Source organism: Brachycentrus maculatus, unplaced genomic scaffold (assembly GCF_059751285.1).
Source record: "Brachycentrus maculatus isolate JH-2025_06_01 unplaced genomic scaffold, ASM5975128v1 h1tg000144l, whole genome shotgun sequence".
In the NCBI taxonomy this organism is placed as follows: Eukaryota; Metazoa; Arthropoda; class Insecta; order Trichoptera; family Brachycentridae; genus Brachycentrus; species Brachycentrus maculatus.
In genome coordinates this window covers 2833422-2850651 of record NW_028280897.1, presented here as the reverse complement: position 1 = coordinate 2850651, position 17230 = coordinate 2833422, and the positions used below count along the sequence as shown (strand labels likewise).

Below are 17230 nucleotides of genomic sequence, written 5' to 3'. Positions count from 1 at the left end.
TCCGCACCCAATGGTGCATAGAGCATTGCATCGTATGACGCAGTATTATCTTGATCGTTACTTGCATGAAGGCAAGGTAATCACTCTTGCGCTTCAAGGACTAGTCCAGGGTAATATTAAATAAAAAGTAGTGAGTAAAATCACTAATATTCATTTTCAAACTCCCTGGGAATCCAACCCGCGACCTCCAGCACGGTGGCTAAACACGCTAACTATTACACCACGGAGGCGGACTCTAAATGTATAAAAAAAAAAATAAATAATAATAACAATTATTATAACTAACTAAGTTTATAATAATAATAAAAAACTAACTAACTAACTAACCATCACGCCGCTTCCCCGCAGGGGTAGGCAGAGAGAATCGAACGCCACACCACTCTGTCTTTGCAAACATTCTTTGCCTCTTCTACATTCATGCATCTCCTCATACATACCCGACGATTATTACGACTCCTGACCCGGCCGCTTTCAAGTATTTGACATACCTGATTGTGCCAAGTTTTCCTCGGTCGTCCTCTGCTTCTTTTTCCAACTACATTCACCCCATAAATTTGTTTAACCGTTCTTTCTTCACTCATACGCTCCACATGTCCAAACCATCTCAACACACCTTTCTTAATTTTAAAAACAATAATTCTAATTTATAAAAAAGGACCATCAGTTCATTTAATCTTCACATTCGTTTGAAAATGCCATGACAAGGCGAAACAATTGTAACAAAGTTTATTTTTAAGTGTTTTTTCAAACAATAAAATACGCGTTAGTAGTTTAAAAAAAACAGTGTTTGATTTGAACATTTAATATATAAATTAAAATACAGTTCTATAAATTAAACACCAAATCTATTAATAAATATGAAAATGATTATTATTATCTCTAATGTGTGACCACCACAGTTCTGTAAAATTCTACGGAAAAAAACATACATTTTGCATTAAAATTTATGCGAAATCTATAAATAAATCTGAAATTTTATGCCGACTATGGAAATTCCCTAGTACCTATCTAAATGTAAAACGCATTGGGTGTTCTGGTTCTCACATGTTACCTTCATTACAGCAATGACTGTATTACTGGGTAGAAAATCTTATCGTTCGAGGAACTTTTATGGTCACAAGTCATATCTCTGATTCACACATGATTATAATTAAATTAAATTCAATTTATTTATTTCAATTAATATATACATGTAATAAAATACCTAGGTACCTACCTATACATTTTATTAAGTACTTACAAATAGTACCTATTATTTTTTGAATCTCATCAAAGATGAAGAAGAATATGGAAGTCTGGGCATTTACGGGGCTGACGATATTCATCGACTGGTTTAAGTGAACACTTTACACACGTGTAACATTCACCAATTCTACCCATTATTGACAACCACACTACTCAAATTCTTGGAAGTTCTATGTATATATGAACCAATTTAGAAACCTTGTTCTTGAATCACTAGAGACATCTATTGGGTATAATTAATAATGGGTAGAATTGGTGAATGTTACACGTGTGTAAATTGATCACTTAAACCAGCCGATGACGGTCGTCAGCCCAGACTTCCATATTCTTCTTCATCTTTGATGAGATGTCAAAAAATAATATGAAAATAACTCCTGTAATTGGAGATTCCAAGTATTTGGACACACTCAAAATATTGTAAATACATTACAAACTATAAAAAATTTAAATCGTATACATTAAAAATACATTAAAACAAAAATTATACAAGAACTATTGCTAAAGGTGTAGAAGAACAGATCAATATCCAATGAGATATTGTTCAACATAGCGGTAGCTCTTCCTACAGGCATAACCATCGGCAGGTTGATCCTGTGTATAGGAATGTGAAACAATCTGTGTCGACGCTGTCTTAGGTAACTATCGGGAACATACAGACCAATGCTCCGGATAATTTCATGATTATCGATCATACCGCGCAACAATCGATAAAAATGCGTAATCAAATACACATTCCTTCTAGTCTCTAAACTATTGTAGCCAAGCATACCCTGGAGAAACTTGGTCGGGTAGAGCCAAGGATAATAGCCGTACTCTCTCATGTAGAGATACCTCAGAAACTTCTAAAAATATATTTGTAGCATAATTTATACTAACTAACTAACCATCAGGCCGCTTTCCAGCAGGGGTAGGCATAGAGAATCAAACGCAACACCACTCTATCTTTGCGAACATTCTTCGCCTATTCCACATTTATGCATCTCCTCATACATACCCGACGATTATAACGACTCTTGACCCGGCCGCTTTCAAGTATTTGATATACTTGTTTGTGCCATGTTTTCCTCGGTCTTCCTCTGCTTCATTTTCCAACTATATTCGCCTCATAAATTTGTTTAACCGTTCTTTCCTCACTCATACGTTCCACATGTCCAAACCATGTACACACGTTTTAATGACATTTGACATAATACGTAAAGATCAAAGGTCAATAATCCGAGAATGATAATAGAACATAACGATTTATTACTGATTTTTATGGTAATTCCTTGCTGTCAATATTTAATTAAAATCTTCGACAATCATAGATTATTTCGTTAATTTTTGTTTATTAAAAAATTCTCCCTTTGTTTTAACACCTTCCTACCCTTTATACAATATAATATCAAAGCTCACAACATTTTGAGTGTGTCCAAATACGTGTTCACAAATCTGGTTGCAAATTTAAGCAGTGTGGTTGTCAATTGTAATGAATTGGTTCGGCAGTCGCCAAATTCATTATGATAGAAACTGCATTTTTTTAACATCCTAACATAGATAAAGAATAATATGGATGTCTGGGTATTTACAGGGCTTATGACCTGTCATGGGCTGTTAAAGTGGACAAATTACACACGTGCAACACACTACTCAAATTTTCGGAAGTTCTAGATGTATGATCGCACGTGTGTAATTTGTTCACTTAACCAGCCTATGACAGGTCTTAAGCCCTGTAAATATCGAGACATCCACATTATTCTATATATTTGTTGAGATGTCAAAAAAATGTAAAAATAACTTATGATGAGAAAACCCAGATTTTTGATAAGTATTTGGACACACTCAAAATGTTGTGGACTTTGATATTACATATCACTCACTCCGTTCAACAATGTCATACAAATATCAAAAAATAACTTGATTTTTCAGGAAAGCGTTTTTAAAGTTTAAGAATATAATAAAATGTATTAAAAATAAATATCAACTACTGTGCAACAGATCTTTTTAGGTAAAACCTGAAGTTTTTTTCTCCATTTGAATAAAATTAAGTATATTTAAAAAAATAATTAAACAATACCTTCTCTTCAAAATGCCAAAACAACACTTTTTGCCCTGTAGCGGGTAAATATTAATTTCATTGATTGATTCGGCAGTCACTTTCTGGTAAAATCTATCCATTTTTAATTAATGTTTTACTTAGTAAATACCACTATTTCTTAAAATCTACTGTGACACGTGTTTTGATGCATTCCGCATCGGTGTTGATGATGCGGAATGCATCGAAACACGTGTCACAGAAGACTTGAAGAAATAGTGGTATTTACTAAGTAAAACGTTACTAAAAATGGTAAATAAAGTTAAAAATATGCCGCATTCCGAAAACATACTCAACTGAAATTTGACGATTTTTGAAATATGACTTTGTTGAAAGGAGTGAGCGATATGTTGTATGAAGAGTAGGAAGGTGTAAAAACAAAGGCAGAAATCTTTTATAAAGAAAAAATAACAAAATAATCTATGATTGTCGAAAATCATTATTTCAAACAAAAAATATGTGTGAGGTTGTCGCAAATTAGATGTGAAACTTTTTGGGTTCTAGAAACTGTTGATTTCATGCATTGCTGTCTTTCCGTTTTTACGATTTTATTATTTCAGCATTAGAAAATGGTTATTGGGATAAAATTTCTCTCAAATTAATGAAATATTTCTTTTATTCATCGATTTTCATCAATTCATACTCTAAGAATGAAATTAAGGGTTTATGATAGAAGAAACATAAAACAGAGATGGTTTGGACGTGTGGAACGTATGAGTGAGGAAAAACGGTTAAACAAATTTTTGAGGCGAATTTAGTTGGAAAAAGAAGCAGAGGAAGATCGAAGAAAACTTGCCACAATCAGGTATGTCGAATACTTGAAAGCGGCCGGGTCAAGAGTCGTAATAATCGTCGGGTATGTATGAGATGATGCATGAATGTAGACGAGGCAAAGTTTGCAAAGACTGAGTGGTGTGGCGTTCGATTCTCTCTACCTACCCCTACGGGGAAGCGGCGTGATGGTTAGTTAGTTAGTTAGTTAGAAGTATAATACAAATAATTTAAAATGCAAACAAATAGTTAAGAATGCAAATTTTCTACGAAATTAAAGAATACTGTGTCGATGGTAATGCTTGATTTGGTTGTACGCTGACCATTGTGAGAATTCAAATTTTGACTCGAAATTTTCATCCAAAAATCTTATCAATGGTTGAGCTTCGTCCACGTTGAAGTTGATGTTGAAATCATCACTGAAATCATTGGCATTTGGTTTTTATTCCAGGAGTGTCTGAATTGGATGTTGTACTCCTTGGAAAATGCAAAGTGTTTGAAAGCGAAGGGTAATCAGAAAGTTGACTAACTGAGTACGCACCGCCTTCCCGCAGGGGTGGTAGGCACGGATTCTTGCATCTCCTCGTACTCCCAAGTTTCCCGACTGCGCTCGTCCGCGCATCCCGCGGCCGCCGAGGCGCGAGGCGCGAGGCGAGCGCTCGGGAGGCGCGCCGCGTCACGCCGCCGCCGCGGCCCGCCCCTCGCGAGTCTCATTCCAACGCCGCGGCCCGCGCCCGACCCACGTTTGTATACACAACCGGATTGTGTACGCTCAAAGTAAACTAGCGGCCTGTAAACCCTCCTTTGTTACACTCCGATAATGTTGATATTTGTTTACGAGCTCCGAGTTTGTTATTTGTAATTAAAATAATTATTTAAAGTGCGCCCGGACTCGAAGCGTAAATGTTTATTAACAATGTTCGCGTAGCCGAGTAAATATTATTTATTTACGGCGAGTTCCAGAAATGATGAAGAACGAGGAGCAGTCCGCGGACGCGGTCAGCGCCGACAACAAGAGGGCCGCAGGGGGCCGCCGGCAGGAGAAGCCGCCCTACTCGTACATCGCGCTCATCGTGATGGCCATCCAGCACTCGCCCGCCAAGCGGCTCACGCTGTCCGAGATCTACGGCTTCCTGCAGCAGCGCTTCCAGTTCTTCCGCGGCTCCTACCAGGGCTGGAAGAACAGCGTGCGCCACAACCTGTCGCTCAACGAGTGCTTCATCAAGCTGCCCAAGGGGCTGGGCCGGCCCGGCAAGGGCCACTACTGGACCATCGACCCGGCGTCCGAGTTCATGTTCGAGGAGGGCTCCTTCCGGCGGCGGCCGCGCGGCTTCCGGCGCAAGTGCCAGGCGCTCAAGCCGCAGTTCAGCCCCGGCTTCCAGGCGCCGGGCCTGTACGAGGCGCCCGCGCCCGAGTACGCGCCCTGCGGCTACCCGCAGCAGCAGTTTCTGGCGCCCTACGAGTACTACCCGGAGCGCCAGTGGCCGCAGCAGCCCTACGCGAAGGGGCCGCCCACGCCGCCGCTGCAGCCGCCGCCCGCCACGCCGCCGCACCTCGAGCCCTACGCCAACTACCACTACGCGATGCCGCCCGACGACCGGGGTGAGTTGCGAAGTCGCTCCGTTTACCCCCATTCCACGTTCATCCGTACTTGATATTACCATACACTATCCTTATCATTTATCGTTCGCTTTGTGTAATTCCACTTACAAATGGGGTGAATTTACTCTTCAACATTACAAATTCAAAACTTTCATTTTCATATTCACAAATAGGAACGACATTAACATAATCGATGTGTTTTTACACTTCAATACTTAATATTATATTTTTCTTATATTAATCGTTCACGTGTAATACTACTGAAAAGTGGGGTGAGTTTACTAAACAATTCCTTGCCTTTACCCTTTTGACGTAACTAAAAATTGATTATTTTATTGACAAATTTAAAGGGTCTGGATTCGATTCCCGCCGGATTCAACACTTACATACATATGTAATGTGTTTTTACACTTCAATACTTAGTATTATACTCTCCTTATCATTTATCGTTTATTTTGTATAATTCCATTTAAAAATTAGGTGAGTTTCATTGCTATATTGCTTTTATTTATCCTTCAACATTACAAATTCAAAACGTTGATTTTGTTATTCACAAATTTTGAGGCCCTGGATTCGAATCCCGTCGGGTTCAACATTGATATAATCAATGTGTTTTTACACTTCAATACTGGTTATTCTTTCCTTATCATTCATAATTTTATTTGTGTAATATCACTTCAATTGGGGTGAGTTTACTTACTGTTCCTCGCTATAATTCTTTTATTTACCCTCTCAACTAGTTGATTTTCAAAATCAATTTAAGTCAAAACGTTGATTTTTTTATTTAAAAAAAGTGAGGTTCTAGATTCGATTCCCGTCGGATAAAACATCAACATTACCAATGTGTTTTTACACTACCAATATTAAATATTACACTGCTTTTATCATCCACCGTTTACTTTGTATAATACCACTTAAAAGTGGCATTACACAAAGAAACGATGAAGGAGAGTGTTATATTACCATACCATAGAGTTAAATAAGCTTTTAAATATAAAATATACTCAATATTATGTTACCCTGAATTGGCGATAGAATCTCAAGTCTAATCGTGTCGTATTCATGTAGTTTGCGCTCAAGATGACGCTACATTATTCTGATACAGTGCCCCAACCACTATTTGAGAATGAATGAATGTTACAAATTGTAATTATAATCCTTTTTAGTTTTTACTTAGATTTTATTCGTACTCACAGGACCTTAATCCCATTGAAATTTTGTAGGCGATTGTAAAAGCTAGACGTTAAACAGTTTGCACAACAAAAACAAAACTGATTGAGGCTGTAATCCATACATGGTTTTGAGATTATCAAATATCAGAAAACTATAAAAAAAAATCTACGCCAAAACGTGTTTAAGAAGTTGTAAAAGCCAAGAAAGGACACATTTTCTATTGAAACAACTAAAATTAAATTAATTTCTTTATTTTATTTTTATTTTTGTTATTAATTTATTATTTAATTATCAGTCACGTAGTGTGAGGATGTTTTTGCCAGTATCAAGTCTTATTTTTATTTACAAACAAAATAATAAAAACAATTAATAAAAAAAAAACATTGTTTAAATGCGTTTAGCTTTAACATATTAAAAATTATGAATTTTAATTCTGGAATCTGGTTCAGAAAGAAGGGTGGATACTTGGGTGGGTAGTTGGATTCTTGGCCGTGTTAAGCTATTTAGAAAGATCTCCTCTCTAGTGTGAGCAGACACTGAAAGAGCGTATGGTTTGCATCCCCTATATCTTGTCCACATTCGTAATATGGTGATGTTTTCTTGTTCTATAACAAACAAATATTTTTTTTTGTCATCACTGGCGCTCACATTAATTCGCGTAATCCTGTGTATTTAAAAAAATAGTGAAATACTTTTTACTCTGTTTAATTGGCGAGTCGAGGTGAATGGTTCGATTTCCGACGGAGGGACGATCATTTTCATTCTATTAAGCCTTCATCAATGCAATTTGGCACAATTTTATGCATCATTGTGCGCGGATAAGGCCGCAGAGAAAAATGCACTCCCAAATCAATAATTTAAATAAAATTATCATTAATATTTTATATTGCTGCTATTCATATCTTTTATTGATCTTTTTTGTAATTATGCCGTTTATATATTTGTTATACTTCAGTAATTATATTGTAAGATTTATGTTTTGTACTGAAATTTCTTGGTGGGACTGCATTTTATATAATGAAGTAACAAATATATAGTTTTTTCACGTATATTTTATTTAACCGGCTATAGGGTTTCAGACATAATCACACTTGTGGAATCGAAAGCGATGAAACACTATCACTGGTCAAATAAAATATGTGGAAAAAACAATATACAGTTGTCATTTTACTATTTTTTTTTTCTTACTTATTTTCAAATTCCGTACAGTTTTTTTAGTGTTTTTGCTACTTTACTGAAGGTAGCAAAGATCCGGATTCAATACCCAGGAAACAAATTAAATTTCAGTATTTTTTCTATATTTTTTCACTTCATCCTTTCCTTTATGTGACTAATAATCAAGATAACATCGTGTTTGTACAATTCATTGCCCTATGCACTATTGGAAGCGGACAAGGATTATATATATATATATATATATATATATATATATATATATATATATATATATATATATATATATATATATATATATATATATATATATATATATATATATATATATATATATATATATATATATATATATATATATATATATATATATATATATATATATATATATATATATATATGTATATATATATATATAGAGTTAAGTGTACACACAAACTTTGTTTGTTGTGCAGAGAGTATAAAGATTCATGACATTTTTCTCTTGTAAATAAGTCACTCGTGTATCCATGTATTCTTTACAGAGGAGTTAGACGACATGACCTTTCAACATTCTTAAACAGAGGCTATTCTTATATCCAGTTCCTTTATATTCAGGTCAGACTATATTTTGCAGTAATGTTTATTGAAATAATAAGCAACTGCTTAAAGTCGAGTAGAATGTGAGTACCTACGTAATTTTTCCTATATTTTTTAATAATTTGATACTTAACGAAATAGGGGTAAGATATTTTAAAAATGGGAACTTCCCGCGAACATTTTTAAATTCACTACCCTCTTCACCTAGGTACCTGTTGACGGATATCAACCACAATACCACTTGACGATACGCTAACATTCAGACCTGTTGAAATACCTCTCCATGTTCCTCAGCTCCTAGTATGCGTGGGTAAATTTCATCACGCCGCTTCCCTGAAGAGATAGACAGAGAGGATAGAACGCTACACTCGTCTGTCCTGACATACACTCCTAGCTTTCTTCACATCCATACATGCCCTTCAAAAAAGTAGATTTTTAACCACCTAATTATAGGTTTTGAATAATCTGGTTGCGATAATTATTTTTTTAGTCGTCCTCGTTCTATTCTCCCGTTCACATTTTCCAAATATACTTTCGCAGTCATTCTGTCACAATCCATTCATTCCACGTGTCCAAACCAATTTAAATAACTTTTCTCAATCTAATTAATTTTTTCGTTACTTGCTTCGGTAGTCACTTTGTGGTAATATCTATTATTTTTTAATACAAGTTTTATTTGGTTAGTACCACAATTTCTACAAATCCATTGTAACACGTGTTTCGATGCATTCCGCATCATCGGCATTATTGAAAATAAAGCGGAATGCATCTAAACACGTGTTACTGTAGGTTTTTAAGAAATATTGATACTGTAACTTAAAACCTATTTAATTATCCCTAATTCAGTCTCATATTTCTTTCTTATAACTTCATTTTTTTATTTGTTAATTTTCCACACATTCGTCTGAAGGGACGCATTTCAACGGCGTTCTCTCTGTTTTCAGTGTGGACGTAAAGCAATTGAAATTATAATTTAAAATCATAAAGGCATCACGTATTAAAATCCTTTGGGTATTTTTATATTCGTTATTAAAATAGGTGAATTTCCGGATATGTATTTTTCTGTTTAATTTGAAGTATGTTGCATGCGGTTCTGTATGTGATTCTTTGGTGGTCTTAGTAAACTTCCTACAAAATTGTGAATGAAGTTTTCCGAGGTAGAGCGCCTGCTCACCACAATATTCCGGAAAACAGCGCTTAGTTATTTGTGTTAAAAATAGCGCAAATCATTCCGTTTGTCACGTACCATCGCTGCAACCGCATATCCCTTCGGGCCATCTCAAAATTGTGTCATTGTGTGGGAACAGCGGAAATTTGTGTTTAGCCACCCAGAAGCTCGACGCGTACGCAGCCAATGTGTGAATTATCTCTGTAATGACGTCGTCACTCCGAATAGACGCTGTCGGTCTACCAGATATGGAATATAACGTACTAATCAACATATCGTAGTCATACAGGAGAAAGTGACCAAGTGCATTTTTTACAAAAACGTGATCATTGACTATTTGATATCTTACAATAATATAATAAAACCCTTATCCGCACCCCAATGGTGCATAGGGCACTGCTTCATATAAACGCAGTGTTATCTCGATCGTTTACACATGAAGGAAAGGTGATCAGCCCTCCGCTTCAGGTACCAGTCCAGGGTAATATTGAATAAATATTACAGTGAAATCGCTTATATTTATTTGACCCCCCCTGGGAATCGAACCCGGGACCTCCAGAACGGTAGCCGAGCGTGCTGACCATTACACTACGGAGGCGGACAAATATATTTGATATCTCACTAGCTTAATATTGCCCTGAAAACAACCCAAAGGATTTTAAACTTGGAAGTATAATATATTGACTTGGTAAAAATGACTAACTGCATTGATGTTTATTTTCTTGCCAAGCAAAACTGACTTAAATGGCCCTCTTAAACGTTTTACCTATTGTTAGTTGGTTATAAATTTTTGGGTAATATATCCTAAATTAAACAAGGTAATTTATTGCATTGAATTCTACTTTATTAATGTACATTTTTTAGAAAAATTTGGTTACAAAAGTGTAGAAAAAAAAAGAAATTCATTTTTAAATATGTCTACTTACAATCTTAAAAATGAAAACGCAGTTCTCTCCAATAAAGAGACTGAACTCTTGTGCTTGGAGAGGGACTAACACTTTTTAGTCATATTTGTTGGTAATACAATTTATTGTTATTAAGATTTTTATTAAAAATATTGTTTTTTTTTTCTTTTTTAGAAATATATTTCTCAGGTTTATATTTTTTTCTCGGAGTGTTGATCCGCATCCTCCAATGGATCTTTGTCAGACGTATTTTCGTTAAGTTGGCAAAAGAATGACGTCACAGTAACGATGGAGTTATTTTAATATTGGTGTCATTGCTACATTATTGGCGGCTCTATTTGTTGTTGCCTATGGTCCACACTCCCAACCCTCATATTTGTATAACACAAATGGTAGAAAAGTGGTAAATAAACAATCTACACTACTACTATTACAGCTCTATAAACCATGGACAATAAACCATATGACGTCAAAAACGTTCGATGACGGATATTTGATGACGTATGCGAACGCACGTTTTTCGTTTTATTCAAATATCTAAAGGTTAAACTTTAATATCTCCCTTAGTTCCCTACAGGTTTCAATAAGAATGTTTTCGATAGTCTTGTGATTTTTCATATTAATTTATTAGCCAATAATCCAACATCGTGACAAAGGCCTGTTGGTAAACATTTTATTTTCATCGTTACTATCACTTCTTTTAGTATAAAAAGCATTTTCGTGCGATGTTTGACAATCGCTTTCAACGTCACTACTGGACGAATCCGACATTGCAATGGCGAATACAATAGGTTTTTACAAAACCTGTTTTTCTGTTTTTCATTTTAAAAAAGTTTGTAAATTATATTGGCCAATCGGAACTTTTGAAACAAACACGTTGCGACACAACAAAAAATCGTTAAAAAATCAACATTGTTTTGTCATTCGTTTCGGTCCATATTATATACCATAAATTTTACAATTTTTAGAATGGGTATCGGTCTGACCCCTCGAGTAGTAAAGTATTACTGAAAAGGTTGTACCCTTATAGTACAGAGTGAGTTTATTTATATGACATTAAATTTTTTTTAAATTTTATTTATTTAATTATTTTCATAATACATAGATACATTCAATATACATATTCATTTCATATACACATTTATTATACGTATTACGGCTCTTTAGGCATGGCCTGTGTTGAGCCGAATACTAACATGGTAATACAAAATTTATATATATATTTTTTTTTTAATTTTTAAATTTTTTTTAAATGATTAGATTATAAACATAACATACAGGAGATACAAAAATAATTTATAGTTTAAGGTTTTTCAATGTGATAATTACACCTGGACTTACATAACTATTTTTTTTTAATATTAAAATTTTAAACTTATGCTACGGACATAATCGATAAATATTGTAAACTTTAAATAATCACATACGATAGAATAACTAACTAACTAACCATCACGCCGCTTCCCCGCAGGGGTAGGCAGAGAGAATCGAACGCCATACCACTTTGTCTTTGCAAACATTCTCCGCTTCTTCTACATTCACGCATCTCCTCATTCATACCAGACGATTATTACGACTGCTTACACGGCCGCTTTCAAGTATTTGACATACTTGATTGTGCCAAGCGACCCCGGTCTTCCTCTGCTTCGCCTCATAAATTTGTTTAACCGTTCTTTCCTCACTCATACGTTCCACATGTCCAAACCATCTCAACACACCTTTCTTAATTTTATCGATAATGATTAACTCAGCCTTGCATTCTTTCCTTATTTCATCATTCGAACATCTATCAAACATCGTTTTGCCACACATTCGTCTATCATTAAAAACGAATATGTAAGAAATTAATGGAAGGGTGAACTAGGGATAGTTGAACAGATTAAGAAGAGTTTTTAAATATTTTTAAATGAAACATTTACAAGATTTCTGAATACGGATTAAAATATTCTTGATTAAAAAAAATACTGTGGTGTAAAATCTTGAGATGGTTTGGGGATGTGAATCGAATGAGTGAAGAACGGTAAAAAAATATAAGGTGAACGTGGTTGGAAATAGAAGGAATTGAAGACCGAAGAAAACTTGGCATGATTTAGTTTTTCAAATACTTGTGCGCGGTCAGGTCAGGAGTCGGAATAATTGCACACACAATTTATGATGAATCGCCGAAAATACCAGTTTTAGTTGAATTTTTTGAAGATTTTTCGTAGATACTTTGTGGAACATTTTATAAACTTTATAAAATAAAAAAAAAACTTTAACCACTTTTTATTGGTATTTAACTATGAGTAATTATCTATGAGTATTTTAATGTTTTAGAATTTAGTACATAAACCCTGATAATGACAAGCTTTTTGTCGAAACCGGTTGGATAAAGTGTACCAATAAAAAGTAATTAAAACAAAGTTATTTTATTTTACAAAGTTTAGTTGAATTATTTTCATTGCATTAATTGATTCGGCAGTCATATTGTGATAATAAATATTTATCCATTTTTATTTAGCTTTTACTTGCTCTTCATCCTTCAAAGTCCCTAGGACACAACTCTAAAATTAAGACTTAGCTTCACATACGGTATTTGAAAATGATGCGGAATGCTTCGAAACACGAGTGACAGTAGATTTTAATGAATAGTGGTATTTTAAAAAATATTTTTTTCAAGATTTGTTCAGCTTTACATTTATAAAAGTATATAATAAAAAATAGTAACATTAATAAAAATAAAGCCAATTACACAATTCCACATTTATGTTATAGTAACTATCAAAAACATTAAGACATAAAATAAAATAAAAATATAAAAATAAAAATATATATATACACACACATACATACACACACATACACATACATACACATACACTCATACATACATATATACATACATACATACATGCATACATATACACACGTATACATAACATATATAGAAATTTTTAAAATGTACCAAGCAATAATTATTTTTCGTTTGTACATATGAAATGGTTTATTTTAAAGAGGTGAGGATAGTGTCTATCCTAACGAACGCTTATAATTCAAGAGTTTAAATCAACATGGCCAACTCGTATGCACCCACTTGAAGATATTACCTAGTTGAGTTATGTGATTAGAAAAACGATAAGTATTTCAGACGGACTGTCAAGTGGCTGAAAATTTATGAAAATATTTCAGACACTACTTCCAAACAAATCCAAATCTCTTGTATGTTACTTTTGATTCTAGCACTCGATTTTTATTTATTTCTTACTAGTCTTAAGTGGTCGTGGCTTGGTACGGCGAAATGATTTTACTGCCGAGGTGACAAGTACCTCGTAGGGTCTAGAGTAGTAAATAACAATCGTAAGTTATGGTTTTTGTATAAGAATTTTATATTAGTAAAGAGATATATCGCTCACTCCTTTCAACAACGTCATACATCAAAATCGTCAATTTTCTGTTGTGCATGTTCTCGGAATGCCCTGAAAATATACTATATCCCAGCAAAAGCGGCATATTTTTAACTTAATATTTACCCGCTACAGTTCAAAAAATATTGTTTTTGCATTTGAAGAAAAGGTATTGTTTAATTCTAATATCTGTTGCACAGTAAAAAGTTCAATAAGTGGGTTGATATAAATTTTTAATAAATTGTATTATATTTTTAAACTTTAAAAACGATCTCCTGAAAAATCAAGTTTTTGAAAGGAATGAGTGACATAAAGATATCAAAGATGGTTCAATTCGCGTGAAGAGGTATTTTTTTCATATTCTAGCTGCCTAGACAGTGATGGAATTACTGAAGAATGATGTGCTATGAAGAGGAATGATGTGTAAAGTATATTGAAAACTATCCTAACAGCATTCCCAGATCTGATACAGAAGCATCTAAGCTTCCCGATAGACCTCTCTTGCAAGACAAATTTATTTTATAAACTAATTTGCGAAAATTATTAGAAAATGTGAAACAAAATTACAGTATCGAACAGATTAATTGAAACAATTTTTTTTCGTATTTTCAACACCCTCTAAAAAATGTTTTGGGGGCGATCCTCGGATTTTGGACTAGGGAATGATGAATCAAAGCCATTTTAGTTCAGTACGAGAAGGTTATTTACCACATGTTTATATTTTTATTGAATTTATTATTCAAAAAAATATATGGAGAGCCATGCAGTTTTCATAAAACCTAGGACAAAAGTCCTGTTTTGGGCTTTTTGTTAAAATGAAACATTTTGTTAGCATGACACATTCATACTAACAAAAAGTTTCACACTAACAGAGACAAAAGCTTTCATACTACAATAACAGTCCGAATTGTGCACTGAAATCAGTTATAGCAAAATAAAAGCCAATCAGCGAAAGCTTATCCGGCAGCACACAATGGAGTCCTGGCACCACCAAATGCGCGGAAAAGAAGCGTGGAGTTAGCAAAAGAAGGATGAAAGTAGACTGATTACAGTCGGAATGCGATCACTCAGACGAATGTGCGGCAAAACGATGAATGATGAATGGTGAATTAAAGTAAGAATGCAAGGCTGATGAGATAAGAATAATCGACAAAATTAAGAAATGGTAATAATAAAACCCTTATCCGCACCCCAATGGTGCATAAGGCACTGCTTCATATAAACGCAGTGTTATCTCGATCGTTTACACATAAAGAAAAGGTGATCAGCCCCCTCCACTTCAGGTACCAGTCCAGGGTGATATTGAATAAATATTACAGTGAAAAAATCAATTACATTTATTTGACCCCCATGGGAATCGAATCCGGGACCTCCAGAATGGTAGCCGAGCGCGCTGACCATTACACTACGGAGGCGAACAGAATAGAGTAACCTATCTAAAAATATTTATAGTGATTTTAAAACAACATTTTAATCATAAAATGGAGAATCACAAAGTTAGTGCTTCAAATATGAATTATAATGTAAGAATGTTTGAAACTACATTTATTCTCTCTGTCTACTTCTTCGGGGAAGCGGCGTGATGGTTAGCTAGTCACTTCTTATGCAGGTATATATTATCCATTCCATTTTTTAATTATTTCCCTTCATTACAAGTCGAGGCTTCTATTCTAGCCACCTTTGATCAGTAGCTGCCATGATCCGGTGTTTAGAATTCGGACGTCACTTTGATGATGGCGCCACGGTCTCTAATTTGTGTGTATAACGAGCAAACATCAAGATCTCAAATCTTAAACCGATGGGAAATTGATCTAAATTATCAAGTAAACACAGTACATTCCTAAAATAACCTTTTCACGTTTTAACTCTTTTTCATCAATGCATATGTAAGTTTACGAACTGTAATATATAAGAACTAAATAAATTCACAATAATTTTTGTTAAAATATCTAGAATAATTTATATTGATTTTTTTCATCACAATTTTACATATTAACCAATTTTTTAAATCTTTTTTAAAAATTAAACACTTGAAGATACCACTTTAATCAGTTTTATTTATATATACGACTAGTTTCGAAAACTTACAGATGTTTTCATCTTCTGGTAAAAATTAAAACATTGATTTTTTCCAGAAGATTTACATCTGTAAGTTTTCGAAACTAGTCGTTTATATAAATAAAACTCATTAAAGTGGTAGGTTCAAGTGTTTAATTAAAAAAAAAAATCAACATGTCATTCCACAAAGTGAATGCCGAATCAATAAATGATATACTTCTTTATCTACAAATTAAACCTGAGTCTTCTTCTTCTTCTTCCTGGCTACATCCCAGGTTATTGTCCTTGTAGACTGCTGGGGTCAGCTCTCCTCGTCCTCGGGTTATATGTCCTTCTGTCCTGGATAACGTCACCTAGGCCATGCCTTCCAATCATGTTATCTTTCTGCTTCACCTATGAATTTCTCAGTCTTCCTCTAGATACTTTTATATTGAAGAATTCATTCATAAGATTCATTTATATTGCCTTGTTAACTAAACGTTCGAATTATCTGCGTCCTATATGCGCATACCATCTCAAAAAACTTGAGTCTAACCATCGTAACTATAATTTTACAAGAATTTATGTTATAAATAGTTTTTTTTTAATAAAATTTATCGCATTTTTACATATCAACTATTTTTAATCAATGAATAAAATCTGAGTCTAACCGTCATAGCTATGATCTTACAATATTTTTTTTTTCTTATAAAAATTATTTATTTCATAACGATTTAACATTTCTTTCAACAATTATTAAAATTTGAGCTTAACCGTCATAGCTGTAATTTCCCAGGAATTTATGGTAGAAATAGTTGTATTTTATTTAATTGTTTATCGTATTTATATCAATACTATATTTTTATACTAATCACAAAAATCTGACTTTGCAAACATTATTTGCTCTTGCACATTCACGAATCTTCTCATACATACCCGGCAATTATTCCGACTCCTGACCCGACTACACCCACGTTTTTGAAATACTTGATCGTCCAATGTTTTCCACGGTCTTCCTCTGCTTTCAACTTAATCTCAATACATCTTTATTTCTTATTTTTTCGATATTACTTATCTCAGCCTTGCATTACTTCCTTATATCACTATTCGAACTACCATC

The 17230-nt window shown here is 34.1% G+C and overlaps 1 protein-coding gene across 1 annotated transcript in view; it reads left to right on the top strand.

The window, feature by feature from the left end:
- The first annotated feature begins 4836 nt into the window (after window positions 1–4836).
- The window catches only part of LOC148308918 (forkhead box protein F2-like), a 31681-nt gene continuing 19287 nt past the window's right edge, over window positions 4837–17230 (top strand). Inside the window, exon 1 of the mRNA XM_088260941.1 lies at window positions 4837–5692. Coding sequence (XP_088117067.1) covers window positions 5056–5692 — 637 coding nt within the window. The 5' untranslated portion in view covers window positions 4837–5055. The remainder of the gene's footprint in view (window positions 5693–17230) is intronic.